This window comes from Pelodiscus sinensis, chromosome 23 (genome assembly GCF_049634645.1).
Source record: "Pelodiscus sinensis isolate JC-2024 chromosome 23, ASM4963464v1, whole genome shotgun sequence".
Classification (NCBI taxonomy): domain Eukaryota; kingdom Metazoa; phylum Chordata; order Testudines; family Trionychidae; genus Pelodiscus; species Pelodiscus sinensis.
In genome coordinates this window covers 16,666,636-16,685,661 of record NC_134733.1, presented here as the reverse complement: position 1 = coordinate 16,685,661, position 19,026 = coordinate 16,666,636, and the positions used below count along the sequence as shown (strand labels likewise).

Here is a 19,026-nt window from a genome sequence, read left to right as displayed (position 1 = left end):
TCCCTAGTGGACATCCAATCCGTGTAAGCTGCAGGTGCACGTCAGACAATACTTGCTGCTTAAAACCATTTGTAATCTAAATGTCATTTGGTCCTCAATCCTGCAGCTGCTCTACATGGTTGGGCCCTTATATCACACAGAGGCCTTTTGTGCAGAGCAGCTTGTACAACCCAGACCATAGTAGGGATGTTAACTGTCATTTTAAAATTTAAACTGATTAACCGAATTGGGCAGGTGCTGCTTCCACTGAGCTGGGCTGCCGGTTAATAATAAGCACCGCCCAATAAGGTTGTAGCAACATGGCCAGGGCAGGAACAGAAGAGGAATCCAGAATTTGAATAAGCATTGCTAAACAATGCATAAGCATAGGAATTTGCTAACGATTCCATACAAATTGTAGGGTGCTGCTAAAAAGTTGTGTATTAAAGTGCATGTATACCACACACAGGGATTATATATTTGGTGGCTAGATTCCACTATTTAAAAAAACGGATCAGTACAAACAAAGCAAACTCAGTTTTTCCATTGATCAGTGACATTAATTCAAAAGCCACTTGTTGGAAGTCACAGAATCAAGTATTATAGCTTTCATATAATAGTATTTAGCTTGGACATACTGGTGGAGAACAGTTTTCACATATTTCATTTTATATTAACCGTATAGAACAAAGGCATTATGAAAATTTCACTTACATGCAGCTTTTTCACATATGTAGTGCATAATTAGATTTCAGAAAATTTTAATCATTCACAAAAATCTAACCAAAAAAAATCTCACTTACCTAAACAAAACAAAAAGTCTTAGAATACGGTGTTACCTGAATTGTCTTAATACGTGGGGCATCTACCCCATGGAATTGTGTGTAAACAGAATTTTTAAACTTAAGTTTAAAGGGGTTCTAAACTAAAATCTTAGCATAGAAGGAAAATGGATCATTTCTCAGAGCTATACTAGAGGTATAAATATTTTAATCACTGGGAGTAAACATCCCTCCTGGAATCAAATGGGAAAAAAACCTTCCTTTCCTGATTCTTGAATTAAGAAATATTCTATGTGCATGCTGCAGATGAGAGTTTAGAATCTGTTAAAATGTATTTAGTCTCATTTCTGCACTCTAGCTAAATGGTTAATTAAGCAACTACTCATTATTGGGTTCGATAGCCCCTGAATATACAAGATGGAAGCACACGTCTTCAAAGGCAAGCATTCCTGTACACCACTCTTTGGAGGCAAGTTATTAATGTAATTTTAAGGAAAGTAGTGTGGCTAGCTAACCCAAACCCATGAGGTAATATGGTTTTCCAGTACTGTAGCCTTATTGGCCATTTAAATGCTTCCTATTATCTACATTACTTTAAGTGTTAATAAAATGTACAGAGGCACAGTGTGAGGTGTAAATGTAGTCTTGAAATAGTTTTACAGCAGTAGTATTAGTGCCCTTTCTGAAATATTAATACATTTTTGTGAAAGATACATTTTAAAAATCTGATAAAGTACAATTAATTATTGTATAACCACATTGTGTACCTCTTCCTATGTATAAGCCTATATATACACACACACCATATATACTAAGAATTTTTGCTAAAACAATTGTACACAGACCACATGCATGAAGATTTACCCTCTTTTTAAAGCTTATGATTTGATTTGGACTGGAAGGCATTCAGCTTCAGCAAACACTATGCTTTTATGTATTGCACAGATTATAATTACCACACCCAGTCAGCAGAACTTGGGTTTGTCTAGGCTTTCAGCATTCCCTTTCTTTCCTGAAGGTCTACTCTATGGGTAGTCTCTGTAACAGTAGCCTCAAGATCCATAAGGATCTGAATTATTCTGTGATTCAGTACTGTGTTCTAAAGATTATTCCTCACCCCAAAAAGCATGATGCCAAATAGCAAAACTGTAGGGAAGAGGAAGAGAGTAATAAAGGGACTTCATGTCTCAAAATCTCTAAAGAAGGGGTGGGAAGGAACATATCCTAATACCACACCTCAACACTACTACATTTTTGGGAGGATAAGCGGGAAGCCTAAGTGTTGACCAGTTGCCATTAAAGTGGACTGAAATCAGTTGCTCTTTGTGAGAAAGCATCAGCTTTACACTGAGTATCAAAACCAAAATACCAGCCCCTATAATATACATTATCTTTTTAACCCCAACAGAGAACAAGTAACTGAAGTCAATGAGTGTCGTCTGTACACAGGCTCTACAATAGCACAGTGAGGGGTTCCAATCCTAGTTTATCTGAATTTTAGCAGTCTCACGTGAGTAGGACAAGGAGGGATTCCTCATTGCTTTTGTTTAAAGGCATTGGAGCTACAAAGATTAAGTAACCACTCATGGCAGGGTGCTCTGGCTTTCGCAAAGAAAAAAGATCTGATAGTTTTGCAAAAAGGAGGTCAGTGCAGAGAAGAGAAATAAGTCTCTTCAATTTAAACAAGCTAATATGGGCTTTGGAATGTTTAGTCCAAATTGCTAATAAACGAAGAGCCAAGAAGTAAGTTAGCTTTCTTTTAGAAGGCCAAAGAGTACCAATCAAATTAGTTATGATCTCTACTAGAGACATATTGGAGATGGCAGGGAAGAGGGAGTATCCAGGCCCTAGTGCAAATACACTTATTTACATGAGTGAACCCCTCCCCCAAATACAGTGAACTCTTCCAGTAGTTACAATATTGAAATACTCTACTCAAATATCCCCTATGCTAGGGGAGATCAAGCAGTTTGTGTTGAGCATAGAGCTCCTCCGTGATATCATAGACCTTGCAGATAAAGGGCAAAGCATCCCCCAGCATAGCCACAGCCTCATCAGCTGTGCCTACATTCATGTTTTCAAGGAATGTATTTCGAGTGGGTAAGACATAAAAAGCCACTGTGGCAGCCTTGCGAATAATCCAGGGATGATAGTTAGCCAAGGAAGCATTGTATGCCTCTGAGCAGATCACAGAGGTTTTGGAGTCCTCCTCGCCAGTCCTCAGTCCTTCCAAGAACATCTGTAGCCAACGAAGGGCTCGGTGGAGGCGCAAGAAGGTTCTGCAGCCTGAGTCAGGATGCTCAGATCGCTTTTTGAGATCAACAAGGCCATTAGCCAGCTCATACTCCACCATGGATTGAACAGTCAAGTACTTTTCTCGCTGGTCACTATTACGATAATTCTCTAGGATCTGTATTTTGGTCACTGCGTCTTTTGAAATGAAGGAAAAAACTGTGCCCAGGGTGTTCAGAAACCTAAATTTTAAACCAACAAACAAAAAACCCAAACAGTCATGTGTTAGGTAACAGAATAAGGGAGCTTGAGAAATGATACTGAAACAATGCCCCTAGTTAAGTGGTTAAGAGTTAGATCAGACTTTGTTATACCAAGTTATTGGACATACCAGAATTGGTGAACACATTTAATTTAAATCTAAGATGAAATATGTGTAATAAGGTAGTGGTGATGATTTTTATTATAATGTACTAAATATATAGAACAGGCCTCCAAATGAGCTAGCAGAGTCAGATGTTAGTTAAGAAGTGTTTGGTTTATATTACCATGTAGAATATATTAATAGTCACTTTGTTCCTACTAGCAGCTTAGACAGCCAAGCCATTCTACCAATGTGCAGAATACAAATGAGGAATCTGCTTAGGGCAGCCAGGAATTTAGGGCACCACTGGGGCTATGTCCACCACCTCTTCCTATCTCTATTCTGTGGCTCTGATTCTTCTGGAAAGGATCTGGTTAAGTGAAAACGCCTGCCAGACCTATTCGCAAAAACTGTAAAAGAGCCATTGAAGTGGTAATGAAGCCATTTTAAAGGCCATTTGCCAGCCTCAGGCATATACAATCATTTTCTGAATTTGTTTCAGAGAAAAGTGTGTGTGTGCGTGTGCATGCACACACAAAAAAAACCCTGTTAGTCTCTAGGTCTACATCTAGACTGCAAGCCTCTTTTGAAAGAGGCTTTTTCAAAATATATTTTCGAAAAAGCCTCTTTCGAAAAAGCGAGTCTAGACTGCAAGCAGTACTTTCGAAAAAGCAAGCCGCTTTTTCGAAAGAGAGCACCCAGGCAGTCTGGATGCTCTCTTTCGAAAAAGCCGTGTTTGCATTCAAGAATGCCTTTTTTCAAAAGAGCACTTTTGAAAAAAGGCGTTCTTCCTCGTGAAATAAGTACCACCACTGAAAGAAAAGCTGCGTTCTTTCGATTTAATTTCGAAAGAACGCAGCTGTAGTCTAGACGCAGGTGACGTTTTTTCGAAAAAAGGCTACTTTTTTCGAAAAAACCCTGCAGTCTAGACACAGCCTAGGGTGCTACAGAACTATTTTTAAAAATTTACTTTGAGAGTCAGCAGGACATTAGTTTAAAATATGAGTGTGTTGCTGAAGATTATAAAATCACAGTTAAAAAATGGTCATCGCTCCCCACCGGGGAGACATAAGGGCACTAGCTTAGCAGTATTGCACAGGGCCCAGTAAACCCTGAACACAGCCCTGCTAGACAAGCCCCACGCTGGCCACTCTGCGTTCCTTCCCAGGACTTCCGGGAAGGGCGCGGCTCGCGCCTGTCACGTGATCCGCGGGCGAGCCAATGGGCTCCCTCTGACACCGACCAACCCGGTCTCCTCCCCTTTCCCCACCAAGCCGGCTTTAAAAACAGGGGCGTGGCCAGCGCCAGTCAGCGTCCCCGCCCCCCTCTCACCTGATCAGGCCCTTCCAGCCCGCGAGGTACGGGTCCACGCGCACCTCCCGCTGCTCGCCAAGGCAGGCCGTGAACGCCACCAGCACTTCCCGCAGGCAGAACGCGTCCGCCCCGTCCGCCATGGTGAACCCGGTACCTCGCCGCCGACCCCCTCAGCCGCCTGCTTCCGCTTTCCCCGACTCCTGCACCGCCCCCAATGGGCGCACGCCCCTTCCGCCACCCCAGCCAATCACCGCCTTCCTCTCCTGGTTCCGCCTTGCTTTGGCCAATCGCACATCGCGGGAGGGTGGGTAGGAAGGACACGGCCGCTGGTCATTGACTTGGCGCGCGCTGGGAAGGCGAGAGACCGTGCGCCTGCGTCACGGGGAAGGCGAGCGGGTCCCGCCCCTTTCCAAGTCCTGGGGGCGGGGCGTTGCGCGGGCTGTCAGCGCAGTGCGTCCGGGGGAGCGCGGGCCTAGGGTAATGTGAGGCTGGGAACGAGCGGGGGAGGGGCCCTGGGCTGCGCGAGGGGGGCGGTTTGTGATGGGGGGGCGCCGGGCTGCGCGAGGGGGGTGGTATGTGGGGGGGCCCTGGGCTGCGCGAGGGGGGCGGTTTGTGATGGGGGGGGCGCCGGGCTGCGCGAGGGGGGTGGTATGTGGGGGGGCCCTGGGCTGCGCGAGGGGGGCGGTTTGTGATGGGGGGGCCCTGGGCTGCGCGAGGGGGGCGGTTTGTGGAGGGGGGGCCCTGGGCTGCGCGAGGGGGGCGGTTTGTGATGGGGGGGCCCTGGGCTGCGCGAGGGGGGCGGTTTGTGATGGGGGGGCGCCGGGCTGCGCGAGGGGGGCGGTTTGTGGAGGGGGGGCCCTGGGCTGCGCGAGGGGGGCGGTTTGTGGAGGGGGGGCCCTGGGCTGCGCGAGGGGGGCGGTTTGTGGGGGGGGGGGCGCCGGGCTGCGGGGAGGGCCTGGTGCCGGGCAGGGTCTCTTTCCTTGCAGTCAGTGCCGGCATACGCCCCTTTCGCTGGGCAGGCCTTAGAGCTTGGTGGGGGCTGGGTCTCTGCTTTCGGGGAACTTCCTATGAAGTCTTTGTGTTGTGAGACTGAATAAAAACAACACTCTTCGATGTTTCCCACAAAATAACTAAAAAAAACCCAAACCCCACTCTGGTTTCAGGTCAGCCGGAACATTTTGTTTTGTAATTTTCTGTTCTTGGCCTCTCTGAACGGTTTACAGTGTTTTAAATAAACATTTATTCTTGTTCCGAAAGAATTTTTAGGAACCACAATCTCACAACGTTGTATTCTGAAAATGGAAAGGGTTGTTGTATGTTGTTGTGACAGGGCATTTCAGTTTTTATCCAAACATTCATTTTTAATGTCAAAAAATTACAAATAAATCCGTTCATCTGAAGAAGTGGGCTGTGCCCACGAAAGCTCATGATCCCATCTACGTGTTTTGTTAGTCTATAAAGTGCTGCCAGACCATTTGTTGTTTTTTAATTTTTTTCCTAACGTTTTGATTTCAACTGAATCAACATTATTTTAGTCTCTGTGGTCCCATCAATCCTGGAGTAGGTGACTGTAAAACACTGTAATAATGCTGCCAAGGAAACCAGCTTATGTTTTGGTGGAACCTTAGCCTTAATTATACTGGAGACAGGCATGCAGTTTTAGATGATTCTTATAATGTGCAAGCTAGCTGACCCTTTTCTTTTCTGTATTCTTGCCTCACTCTAGGAAGCCATGGGTCCTCAGCTGAACTCTTCTGTGTGATATTAGTAAATAGATCAGCAGTTTGAAGACAGGCTGAATTTTCCTTTTTTCAGTTATGGCATCTCTGAAGTAGCCTGCTATACACGGTTCAAAAAGTTATTCTGTACTTAAAATGCCTGAAATAAAAGTCACCCCCTTGGGTAAGTTCAAACCACAAAATGGAGCTGAAATCGATAGAATAGTAGAAAATGTTTGGATGCTGTGATAGAGCCTTAAAGGAATTAAAATTAGTTAGAAATATTTCCAATACAGATAGTAAGAGATTCAAGCTTCGTTCTATGTTTTAGCATAGAAGAGCTCATTACAGTCTCATACTTGCACTTACATGTTACTATGTTACGTTGGTGTAATTAGTATGCTGCATTCAGATTTGTTTTTTCTTTAGGTGATCTTAATCTTGCTTTGCAAACATGAAGACACAAACATGTTGCTAACCTTGCTTTTGGATGGTGAAAGGAATAATTAATTTTTATAAGCTGCTTTGTAGATTAAGAGCTAGACGAGTGCAAAATATTATTTCCTGTTTTGAATTTGGCAGACACTATTTTCTGCCAACCCCAAAAATGTTTCTTTCTACTGAAGTTGGAATGTGCTATGAACCTCTTGTTTTCTAGCTTCTGCATACATATTAGCACAGTGTGTGCAAAGTATTAATTCTTTAACAATGCCGTAGATTCAGTGGGGGACTTTGTCCTATGGAGCACACAAATTCAATCATGGTTGCTGTTATTTTATAGGGCTGTGGCTCTGTGTGTAGTCTGTATACAGAGGATGATTCTGAAAGATGGTAGCAGTTTTAGTGAGAAACTGTTTGACATCTCCTTACATATATCAGTAGAAATGCTTTTTGTTATGTGTCTTCTGGTCTGAAACTGACAAGCCAGGAGCTAAACGGATAGATGCGCTTTCACAAAATGGTGAGACACTATGGCATAGAGGAGTGACTATAGGAGATGGAAATCCAGGTTTCTAATCCATCTCTGTCAATTATTTACTGTGTGCCACTGGGCAAGTCATTTCCCTGTCTGAGCCTGGGTTTTCCCACCTTTGTAAATGAGGATAATGATACCAAGGATCTGAATGGGTAACCGGTTAATCTTACTGGGTGATGCTTACTGGGTACTGGTTAACTAGTATCCAGGAGCAGCCCCTGGCCTGCAGCCTGCCATGGGTGAAGGGCTGCCTCAGTGGGGCCAGAAGCCGCCTGCTGCCAGTGGTGGTAGCAGCAGCAGCCTTGGGCTTGGGGGCCTCATGCCACTGGTGGTGGCTTTAGCAGTCCTGAGGCTGGGACCTCGTTTAGCTGGTTAACTGATTAATCAGGATTTTACATTCCTAAATGATACTCGCCTTTTTAACAGGGGTATTGAGCTTCATCCTAGCTAGTGTTTTCCCAGAGCGTCAAATCTATAGATTCTTATAAAGGTTTAAGAGGTTATATGGACATGTGATGCAGCTGTCTTTGTTTCTTGTGCTCCAGGGGCTGGCCAGGATGTGGGCCGGAGTTGCATCCTTGTGTCTATTGCAGGGAAAAATGTCATGCTAGACTGCGGAATGCACATGGGCTACAATGATGATGTAAGTATGGCAGAAAGACTCTTTAAGGTTCATCTGCTGAGCATTTTCTAAAACTGCTTCTGGTTCTGTGAATGCCTGAGCTACATAATCTACTTGGCTAGCTGTACCCTGCATCATTTAGAAATTGTCTAAAGAATCCAGCCCAATGTTTTGGTGCAGTCTTAGGTGGGGGCTGACTGTCTTCTGAAACGTTCAGTATTAACTACTGCTGGTGTTATATTACCACACTTGATAGAGCTATGTTCCATTTGGCAAATTCTGTGCTCCCATGTAGGGGCTATATGTCCCCTCTTCCTCATGTATGTTTCTGTTCTGCAGTTCTACCTCCCATCCTCCGGATATTGTGGGGCAAATAGAAAACCTTAAAAAGATGATCAGCAGGGCAATGGATGCTGCATTTCAGCATCATTTCACTCGGTGGCAGGAGGTTTCCTGTGTCCTTAAAACATAAAAGCCATCATTAGTTTGGTGCTGGGATGAGCTTTGTTACCAGCCAGTTGATTGATGAGACCCAAACCAACACCTGATGCATGTATGCTTTGTTGGATATAGGGTGATGTAAGTGGTGGTCCTCTCTTCTCCTGATTCTGTTGTTTTGGCTCTCAATGCCTGAAAATTGATGGCTTCAAATAAAGAGAAGCATAAGCTTAATTTCTGTGTGAAGATAAGAAAACTCATAAAACAAAGCACAAACTACCGTCTTTAGCAGAACTCTGTGAAGGTGTATGAAACCTACTAATGAGAATTATCATGAAGCTTAAATGAATCAGTTACCTATCTGATTTGCTGATCAAAATAAAATCTCCCGTTGGTGATAGTCTTGTTCTTTTTCTTGCTGCACTCTGTACTCCATCCCTTTTTTGTGGATTAGCCTGCAGCAATCCATCTTATTGGCGACGCCAGCATTCCCTGTTCTGCCTTGTAATAAGATCACAGTGCATTCATAATATACATGGTCGGCTGCCATTTGTTTAATGTCATGTTGTGAATTCAGTAACCTGCTTTGTTTAATATTTGATCATCTGCTTTTATGTCTTTTAGAGACGCTTTCCTGATTTTTCATACATTACTCAGAATGGAAGGCTGACTGACTTTCTAGACTGTGTAATTATCAGGTAAAACAAAAACTTGCTGTCGTCTTATTCTGATGCAGAAGAGGAAAGCACTGGAAAATAATTCTCCTGCTTTCCCTTCCTACATTAATAATCTGGCCACCTTTTAATGGCTTGCAGTTTCCTGCTGTAAAGGTTAGATAAGGGTGTCTCAATACTTTGCATGAACAGCTAAATGCCTATGTGTCATCTCTTCATTCTGGATGTTCCTTCACAGCCACTTTCATTTGGACCATTGTGGAGCTTTACCGTATTTCAGCGAAATGGTTGGCTATGATGGACCCATATACATGACGCACCCTACCAAAGCCATCTGCCCCATCCTGCTGGAGGATTACAGGAAAATCACAGTGGATAAGAAAGGAGAGACTAACTTCTTCACTTCCCAAATGATTAAAGATTGTATGAAAAAAGTGGTAGCTGTCCACCTTCACCAGACAGTCCAGGTAAAATGACTCACCCTGGGGAACTGTCAAAGTAAATCAGTTGATCTGTTGAAGACGGGAAGGGACAGGGTCTTCTATTTCTTCACTTCAGAAAGGTTAAGTGATGTGCCCAAGGTCAGACAGTGAGTCAGTGGCCAAAAGGGAATGGCGCTCTGCCCTGCTTTCCTCATGCCTGCTTTAACTAGGAAGCACTTTCACTCAAGTTTTAAGATGTGTTTCTTGTCAGTTTTCTGTTTCAACCAGCAGTATGATCTAATCAGTTTCCTCTACAGCCCTTCCATGTATCGAGTGGGGCAGTGTTCATTGTTCCCCACCTAGCAAAGATACAAAATAAGTGGGTGAAAAACCAAAGTGTATATAATGAAAAAGAAACAAGCAAAGGAGACCAGAAATGGACAGGGTGGAGTGGAAGAAGTCAAGAGAAAGCAAGACAGGCAGGCAGACACACAATACAAAATAGAAAGAAGGTGAGACTAAGATTACCCAGAGTCCTTTTAGCAACTGCTGTGGAAGCATCGCATGAGCTGGTGCATCTGTCTTGCAGGCTATGGATTTTGAAGCACTCTCTGGGCACAATCAAATCCCTTATTCGGGGTAGTAATGCATCTGAAGTTGGCTCTGCCATAGTGTGACTTTTGATATAGAGCAGTGTTTCCCAATTTTATTTGGCCATGGAACCCTCTTCAGCTTTTCAGAATTTCAAGGAACCCCTAGGTTTGTCAAGCAAAAAAAAAAGGGGGGGGGGAACCCACCAATGCATGAAAATCACATTCCTTCCCCAAGGCCCCACCCCTTTGAGGCCCCATCATCTCTTTTCCTCTCCTCACCATCACTTGCTTTCCCCAGCCCTTATACACTCTCACTGGGTTGAGACAGGTGTGGGCTCTGGGGTGGGAATGAGGGATTTGGGTGTGGGAAGGGGTGAGAAGTGCAAGCTCTGGGAGGGAATTGGGATGCAAGAGAAGGCAATGCTGGCTCTGGGAGGGGGCTCCAGGCTGAGGAATGTTGGGCTCAGGTGGAAGGTTGGGGTGCCAAGCAAGTCACAGGCTTGTGGATGTGAGGGTGCAGGAGTTTGGGTTGCATATGTGAGTGGCTCAGGGCAAGGGGCTGGGAGTATGATGGGCTCATGACACAGATTTGCCATGTGTGGATGGTGCAGGAGTGTTGTGGCAGAAGACTGAGGATATGAGGATGCAGGAGTTTGGGGATTGTGAGAGGCTCAGGACGGGATTCCAGTGTATAATAGGCTCAGATTTGAGGTCTGGTGGTGCAGGAGTGTTATGATGCTGCAGTGAGATGGGGATTTGGCCCCAATTGGGGGCATGTTGGCCAGGCTTCATTTTTAAATAAAATACTATGTCAAACTCAAAAGGTTTTAGTGTTGTCTTTATTTAAGAGGAGCGAGGAACCTGTTTTTGAGTCAAGGGTCACTGACCCACAGAAAAGTCAGTTGGAGCCACACAAGTGATATGCAATCCATCCTCCCTTCCCCCCTCCCCTCCCCCAGCCTCACTACTGGTCCCAACTGTGCTGGTGCAGGCAAGGGACAGGGTGCTAGTGCATGCTGGGGCCGGGAAGAGGGTGCTGCTGGGTGGCAGGATACTGGCACAGGTGGCGGTGTGCTGGGGCAGGATGCTGGGGCTGGGGACAGGGTGGTGCTGGAGTGCGTGGCAGGGTGCTGGGGCCGGGGCCAGGGTCCTGGGGTGGATGGTAGGGTGCTGGGACCCGGGGACAGGATGGTGCTGGGACCCGGGGACAGGGTGCTCTGGGTGCTGGGGGAAGCGGACAGAGTACTCGGGGGCGGGAGGGGCAAGGGGGGTCTGGGCAGGGGACAGGGGCAACTGGAACCAGTACCTGACAATCCTGCAGCACCTCTGGGTTCTGGGAAGTGTGCAACTGCACTTGCCCTCCCCAAACAGCTGGCGTGCATGCTGCCTGAGCAGCAGGGGCTTTTGCACTCCAGCAACTTACTTCTGCGATGCCGTCCTGCGAAGGGTGGGAGGGCGCGATGAGTCCCAGGGCAGAGCACGCTGCCTACACAATTGGAGCTGCGCAGACCCGGGTCTCCTGACCATCCCCCGTACTGTTCAGTAAGGTGGCAGAACTAAGTTGCCAGGTGCCACAGCCCCATCTGTTCAGGCAGCGTGCACCGGCTCCTTTGGGGAGGGGAAGTGCTTGCCTCCCCACTGTGGGTCACGTGGCGTCACCCCTGTGCTCCTGTGCTGGCCGGGAGAACTGTTCCCTCTGCCTTCACCTCCCTATGCCTCTGCGTCACCAGGGAGGAATGGGAAACAAGCTAGCTGGCTCTCTCTCTCTTTCAGAGGGGGTGGGGGAATGCCGGCTCTTCGCGGAACCCCAGGGTTCTGTGGAGCACCAAATGGGAAACACTGATATAGAGGATGATGCCTCTCAAACTCAAAGGGTGGGAAGAGGATAATTGTATTTGGGAAGGGATCAGAAAATTAGCAGTTAAGAAACCATAATAAAATCAACTGCCGTCAGTGCTTATAATTCCCACTTTTGATTTCTCTTTAACCTCTGAGAGGGGTATCTAACATTGACTATGTGGTTTTGATTGTCTATGTAGGTAGACGATGAGCTGGAAATCAAGGCGTACTATGCAGGCCATGTGCTAGGAGCAGCCATGTTCCAGATTAGAGTTGGTTCTGAGTCTGTGGTATATACTGTAAGTATACAGACACTTCTAGATGCATACATCTCCTTTGTATGGTATGTGTCCATTTATCTTTGAGGCAGTAAATGGGTTTTGTTTTTCTTTTCTTCCTTTAGGGAGATTATAACATGACACCAGACAGACACTTAGGGTAAGTAGGGCACAGAGACGTTGTGAATTTTAATTTGTTTACTCCATATGTGGGAGATCTGCAACTCCTGTTAATGTATGGGAAACCATTAGTGTTGATCCTGTGTTCTAGGATAGGAGACTAAATCACTTAGTACCTTCTCTTTTGGAAAGATAAATGAAGTTTTCAAATATAGAACTAAATGGGTTTAGGCAGATTGTGAATGCACTTCTGCAGTATTCTCTCAGCTGTCCAGTCAAGATAATGTCCTTTGTAAGGCTGCACAATAATTGGGTTTAAATGTACCATATGTTTTCCTGTCATGGCATCTTTTATAGATGTTAGTCTTCAAAGATAGTTTAGATTGAATGCTATTTTTTGCAGTGAGGCATGATTTTTTTTTTTGTCAGTACTGAATGTTGCCAGTGCTAAAGTAGAAGTATATTTATGTGTATCAAAGATTTCAGATGTTGCTTGATCTTTAATAAAATGTAAATTCTTAAATGACAGTAAATAAACTACAAATTGTCATAAAAATCTGTAGTGTTAGTCTCCATATTGTAGACTGGATTTATTTAGCGACCCATAATTGCGGTGTTGTGTAATGAAGTTAGGAGTCCTGGCACTGCTGCTGACTTCCTGTGTGGCCTTGAGCAAGTCACTGCACATTTCTGGGTCTTAGTTTTCCCATCTATAGTATAGGGATAATGATGTTCCTTGTTCATCCTTTAAAGTTCTATGTATTGTCTATTAGATAGTCTTGTTGTTGTGTTTTGTTTTAGAGCTGCCTGGATTGATAAGTGTCGTCCAGATTTATTAATCAGTGAATCCACGTATGCCACAACTATCAGAGACTCCAAACGCTGCAGAGAGAGGGACTTCCTGAAGAAAGTCCATGAAACTGTGGAGAGAGGAGGGAAGGTATGGTATGGGGCATAAGCTAATTGGGGCCTTTTCTAGTCTGTAGGAAGCATGGGCATCTGGTGACTCTCGAGGGCTTTTATGGCTAATATTTGAGCTGACTTCTTGCACAGCCTGATGACAGCCCTGTTCCTCCACCAAGTAAAGTTGGTGGTTGGTTTTACTGCTTAAACCTAAGCTGTGGGTTAAATGTATATTTTTGTTGTTCTAGCAGAAGGGAAATGCCAAGGTTAGTGTAGCTTAAAGATACAACGATAAGAGTGCCTGAGAGTCAGGATTATGCACTTTGTGCCCTACACTGTTCGTAGTCATGTAACTCTAGAAATTGACACTGGATCCATTAAAATCTTTGCTCTTATGCTAAAAATTATTTCTAACTAATGGTTAACCAGTGCACTCATCTCAGTATTCCATGTCCCACTGTGAGTCTTAGCAGACTTTGGTGTAAAAACCCAAAGATAAGTATTAACCTACAAACAGGTTCCTATATAATGTTTGAATGCACTGCATGTAGCATTCCCATTTTTGTGTTCAGATCTTTTCTAGTCAGAAGTAAACAACTGGTCTTGTTATCTACATGAGGCATGGTGGTACTTAATAATGTTAATAACATCTGAATGCAATTTTTAACTCTAGCTGGCTCTTGTGATTTTATGGGTTTCCTGAGGCACTAGCTTGTTCCTTGCTCACTCAGAATTTTGTTCAGTGCCTCCCTCTGTTAATTAAAAGATGATTTTCTGTATCCAGGGAGAGAATTTTCAGAATAAAACATGCCTTAAAGCAATCTTATTAAAAGGTGGATGTTGGATCAACACTAAAATAAATAATATAGAGCCAGTGGTCAAGTCACTAGATTTTCAAAGAAAATAGGCTGACTTATGTGTGGCTGTAGCCCTTAATTTCTGAAGTTTTAATCAAATTAATTGCTGATAAAATGGGAGGTGCAGTCTGTATGGCAATCATATTTATAGTTTTAATGGTTTTATTTTGGTTAAAGGTACATTAGTTCATTCTCACTAACTTTGGTCATATACTTCATTAATTGTTCTGGTCCTAGTGAGGGAAAAATCTGGATAAAAAGTGAGTCTTCTGAGCATAGATGTGGTGTACGCACAGATCTCTCACTTGGAAACTCATCTTAGAACTAACTGATGACTTCTTAAGTATGAAATTGTCACTGAATCAGGAAAACAATCAGTAATATAAGGTCCTGCTAGTTGGCAGCAAGCATCAGTGAACAGTTTGATAGAAGAACGTATTAGAGACATGAAATGACATGTGAAAACTGTCCAAGTAGGCAGCTGTGTGTATGACCTGTGTTTGTCTCCTATGCTCTTTATCCCCTGGCATGCTAAAATAGTTACTGCTAGGATATGAGTGGCTAAACTGTAGTAAAGCAGTTTAAAATGAAAAGTGCTTGGCACAGTGTAATTTACCATAGATAATGCCAGAAATGTGGCTTTGTTTTTATTTACAGTGTTTTATTGGAAGCTTCCTTGCAGTGCTAAAAAAACAGCGTGATTCCCTTAAAGCATGTACCCTGTTATAGTGAAAGAATCCAGGGAGCTTGGGAGGTTGCTTTCAATAATTGTGCACTATTTCCTTCCATTAAGAACAAATTATGAAGGGGCGGGGGAGAGCAACATCAAGAAGATTGCTCCCTCTGGAGGGAAAGTTTTGAAAGGAGGGCACATGGAATGCATCTGCAAAATTAATGGGCCTCTGTTGTGAGCAAATGTAGATGTTTGTGGACACAAGTAAGGCAGGTTATTTTGGCATAGTATTTGGAAGTAGTGTAGTAACCCTACACTTTAATTGCAGGTTCTTATCCCTGTTTTTGCTTTGGGACGAGCCCAGGAACTTTGCATTTTATTGGAAACTTTCTGGTAAGAACAGCCTCAACTTCTCCATTTAAAACCTGTATCTGTGCTCATTTTTTCCATGATTCTGTGGTGTCTGTTTTGACTGTCATAGACAGTATTATATTCATCTCTTTGTCCTCTAGTCTGTAGCTGCCCATGCTGACTAGCGTACATTGATTCCATGTAGTGTATTTTTTGGTGCTTTAGTCTCTCCATCTCTCCCACATTATTCTACAATATCTTGCTCTTTTGAGTCATGTCTCACCTTGCCCCCAAACACTGAGTCTACATTTTTCCCTTCCTGAATTTCATAATACCCTCTGGCCTTGCAAAACTCTACATCCTCGCAACAAGTACCTTTTGGGGGGGGGGGGGGCGCGAAATGGCCAAATAAGTCCTTTTTCATGAACCTTGTCATGGTAGGATCAGAAAGGAGAGGCTGTGTCTGGGATGGAACCACATCTATGATAATCTAAAACTGTATTACTCTTAATTATGCCCCATAGCATCATGTGTAACATTTGAAATTGGGAAGTCTGGAGCAGCTAACAATGAGAATTGGATTATCTAACATTAATGTGACATAGCAGTGATATTGATTTATTTTCCCTATGTTAAGTATATGACTGAAGTCTTAGGTTGTTACACTGATTCTTGAGCACACAGGGCAGCACCTGAAAGGTGTTTCAGGACCCCCAGTGTTCCCTCCAAGATTTTCCATCCATGAGTGGAGTGAGTTTTGTCTTGTGCACCAATTTTGGGGTCATGGGTACTTGTTCGGATGTGTGCCACTGTGGCACCCAAGTTATAAAACACACTCACTTCCCCTCTGCTGCCATGTCTCCCATCCTTCCCTTGCCCCATCTGCTCCCCTGGTGCTTGCTGCTGCCTCCCACACCTCACCCTTCTCTGCTGTCCTGGCTCCTGCCCTTCTTATTCCCTTCAGCCCTCCTGGGACCTGTTCCTCTCTGCACCTGCCCTTTCTTCCTCTAGCCCCCTCTCCTAACACTGCCCTCTGTCCCCCCCCCCCGCCCTCTCTCTCTCTCTCTCCTCTGGTGCCTGTCCCTTCATTCCATTCCCCTCCCTGCATCTGCCCTTCTGCTTCACACCCACAATCACCCTGGCACCTGCATCTTACCCCCTGCACTCTGCTGGTGCCTCCCTCTTCCTCCCTGGTGCCCTCCCCCTCACCGACATCTGCCCCAGTTCCCCTCACACCCCTCTGCGACCTCACACATGACTTGCTCCATCCCCTGCCTTGCTCATGCCCACCCCTCTTTTCCTTGAACCCACTCCTCCCCTTTCTTCTTCCTTCCTTTTGCCCCCATTGCCCGTCCTCTCTTCAACCCCCGATGACACCTTCCTATCTCCCCTCCTGCCCCACTCCCCCTGCCTTTCCCCTCATCTCCTCTTGGCCCCCAGGCATTTGTCTCTCCTCCACCCTGCCACTTGGTGCCTTCCTCTTTCTTCTCCTGCCTAGGCTCCCTCCTCTTCCCTCAGCACAAGTCCCTTCCTCTCCTCATCCCCACATTCCCCTTACCTTCTTTTATCCTGACCACCTGCACCTTCTGGGTGGGGCAGCATGGCGGGTGGCTGCCCCGTGTGCTGGGGGTGGAGCTAGAGCCAGGGCTGCAGTGCTATTTTTAGTACTGTGGCTCTGGCTCTGGCTCAGGAGCAGCTGCACCGTGGCCTGGCTCCAGTCATGGCACGCAGGGCAGCTGCCCACCACGCAGCCCAGCCCTGGGATCAACTGGGGCCAGGGCTGTGTAGTGGCTGGGGATGGGACTGCAATACTAAACATGGCACCTTGGCCCCAGCTCCAATCCTGGCAGAGGGGGGCAGTGTGCCCTGTGTGCTTGTACTCAAGTCAGGGCCGTGGTGATATTTTTAGTACTGCGGTCCTGGCCCCAGCACTGCCACACAGCCCTAGCCCCAGCTGCTCCCGGGTGCTGGGCTGCAGGGCGGGTGTCTGCCCCATGTGCTGGGACTGGAGTTGGAGCCATGGTGCAGGTTTTTAGTGCAACATCCCAGGCTCCAGCTCCAGCAGCTGCCATGTGGTGGCTGCCTAGCTGCTCCAGGGGAGGGGCAGCCACCCACCATGTGGCCCTGCTGCTGGGAGCAGCTGGGGCCATGGCTGCACAGCTCTGCTGAGGGATGGGCAGGGAATGAAATTCTTGGTGTACGCCTGGACGGGTGGGCACCTTACGGAGAACTCTGGCCAGGACTCCACATATGCTAACACAACTGGCTGGCTGACTCTTCTCTCTGCCCAAAGGGAAAGAATGAACTTGAAGGCCCCAATTTACTTCTCTATGGGGCTGACTGAGAAGGCCAATCACTACTACAAGCTCTTCATTACATGGACTAATCAGAAGATCCGGAAAACTTTTGTCCAGAGAAACATGTTCGAATTCAAACACATCAAGGCGTTTGATAGGGCCTTCGCCGATAACCCTGGGCCAATGGTATGTAGAGGTTCAGAACGTCATAGGATTGATGAGCATGGATAGGAGTTGCTTTAGTGCTGTTTTTTGTCTGGGCTAGGAAGGTGCTTGATTTACTATTACAGAGCCTGTTGGTCCTCAGCTTCCATTGATAACAGAAGCCATGCAGCTTAAGCATGTTTATGATCTCCATTACCATAGTATTTGAACTTCTCACAACTGAGAGCCTCTCTGAGATAGTTACTGTTATCCTCAGATGGGAAACGGAGACCCAGAGAGATTAAGTAACTTGAAGGTCATAGTAGCTTGCCCAAGGTCACATAGGCAACCTGTGGCAAAACTGGGACTCAAATCCAAATCCCTACTGAATACACATTTTTGCATGAAAACATCCAATCACGTGCAGCATAATGAAGCTTTTGTCTTAAACATATCTGATAAAAGGAATAAATACGTTAAAGATCTAGGTTGCAGGGCAGTGAAGTCAATGTATTAGTATATTAATCTAGCATTGGCAAATCTGTTGAATGCATTTCCTCTGCATTGACCCAAACTATATTTTTTTTATAACCAATCCCTTTAAATTTAAACTTGTGAAATAAACCCTTTAAACATGTTGTACATTAACTATTGATTTTGACAGATTCCTATTCTAGCTACCTCCCAGTAAATCCTTCAGAAAGCATCATAATACTACAGGCTGATTAAAAACTCTTGAAGGTTTTATTAAGAAATGTGAATTTTGAAGTATTTTGTTGTATGGAAATCTTATTAGATGAAAATAAGGTGTAGTTTGAAAAAGTAACCTGTGCCTTACCCTCCTTCCATTCAAAACCCTACAGCTGTAATGAGTATAAACTGTACTGTATTTTATGTGGTACAGTATAGATTCTGGGATGGAACTTTCCTGGTTCTGTCCATATGTGTGCACTCCATAATTTGGGAAACCTGTTTTCTAATCCTTAGGGAAAAACACATCTTGTTGCAGCTCCTAACACTCTTGTTTTTAAACCTAGGTTGTATTTGCAACCCCAGGTATGCTTCATGCCGGACAATCCCTCCAGATCTTCAGGAAATGGGCAGGGAATGAAAAGAACATGGTAATAAATTCACTGATCTTAAATGATGCCTCGTGGGGGGCTCTAGCTCAGTAGTTTTAGACATAAGCTTTCACTATGTGATAAGAATGGCAGGAAAGTCTTTTGCATGTAGCTTGCCTTTATTTACTGTAACAGTTATCTGAATGTGCCACCAGTTAGTAATAACCACTAGCTAGGTGACTTTCTTAATTAAAGCATGATTCAGAATTGCTTTTCTAAATGGCATGTTGCGTTTGGTCCAACTCTGAGCCATGTAATTAGTGAATATTTAGCCATTGACTTCATTGGAGCCAGAATTTGTCCCTGTTGTACAAAGATTCAGGACAGAT

The 19,026-nt window shown here is 45.0% G+C and overlaps 2 protein-coding genes across 2 annotated transcripts in view; one reads left to right on the top strand and one right to left on the bottom strand.

Annotated features, from left to right (window-relative positions):
- Positions 1-572: 572 nt before the first annotated feature.
- On the bottom strand, positions 573-4,960 carry CPTP (ceramide-1-phosphate transfer protein). The gene is made up of 2 exons (XM_006127122.4): positions 4,690-4,960; positions 573-3,235 (listed from the first exon to the last, which is right to left on the bottom strand). Exons 1-2 carry the CDS (start codon positions 4,809-4,811, stop codon positions 2,713-2,715), a joined length of 645 nt encoding a protein of 214 aa, XP_006127184.1. The 5' UTR covers positions 4,812-4,960; the 3' UTR covers positions 573-2,712.
- A 51-nt stretch (positions 4,961-5,011) lies between these two features.
- INTS11 (integrator complex subunit 11) overlaps positions 5,012-19,026 on the top strand; it is a 21,319-nt gene continuing 7,304 nt past the window's right edge. Inside the window, exons 1-11 of the mRNA XM_075906646.1 lie at positions 5,012-5,148; positions 6,398-6,573; positions 7,911-8,008; positions 9,050-9,123; positions 9,338-9,566; positions 12,154-12,252; positions 12,357-12,391; positions 13,153-13,291; positions 15,113-15,177; positions 17,429-17,618; positions 18,614-18,697. Coding sequence (XP_075762761.1) covers positions 6,546-6,573; positions 7,911-8,008; positions 9,050-9,123; positions 9,338-9,566; positions 12,154-12,252; positions 12,357-12,391; positions 13,153-13,291; positions 15,113-15,177; positions 17,429-17,618; positions 18,614-18,697 — 1,041 coding nt within the window. The 5' untranslated portion in view covers positions 5,012-5,148; positions 6,398-6,545. The remainder of the gene's footprint in view (positions 5,149-6,397; positions 6,574-7,910; positions 8,009-9,049; positions 9,124-9,337; positions 9,567-12,153; positions 12,253-12,356; positions 12,392-13,152; positions 13,292-15,112; positions 15,178-17,428; positions 17,619-18,613; positions 18,698-19,026) is intronic.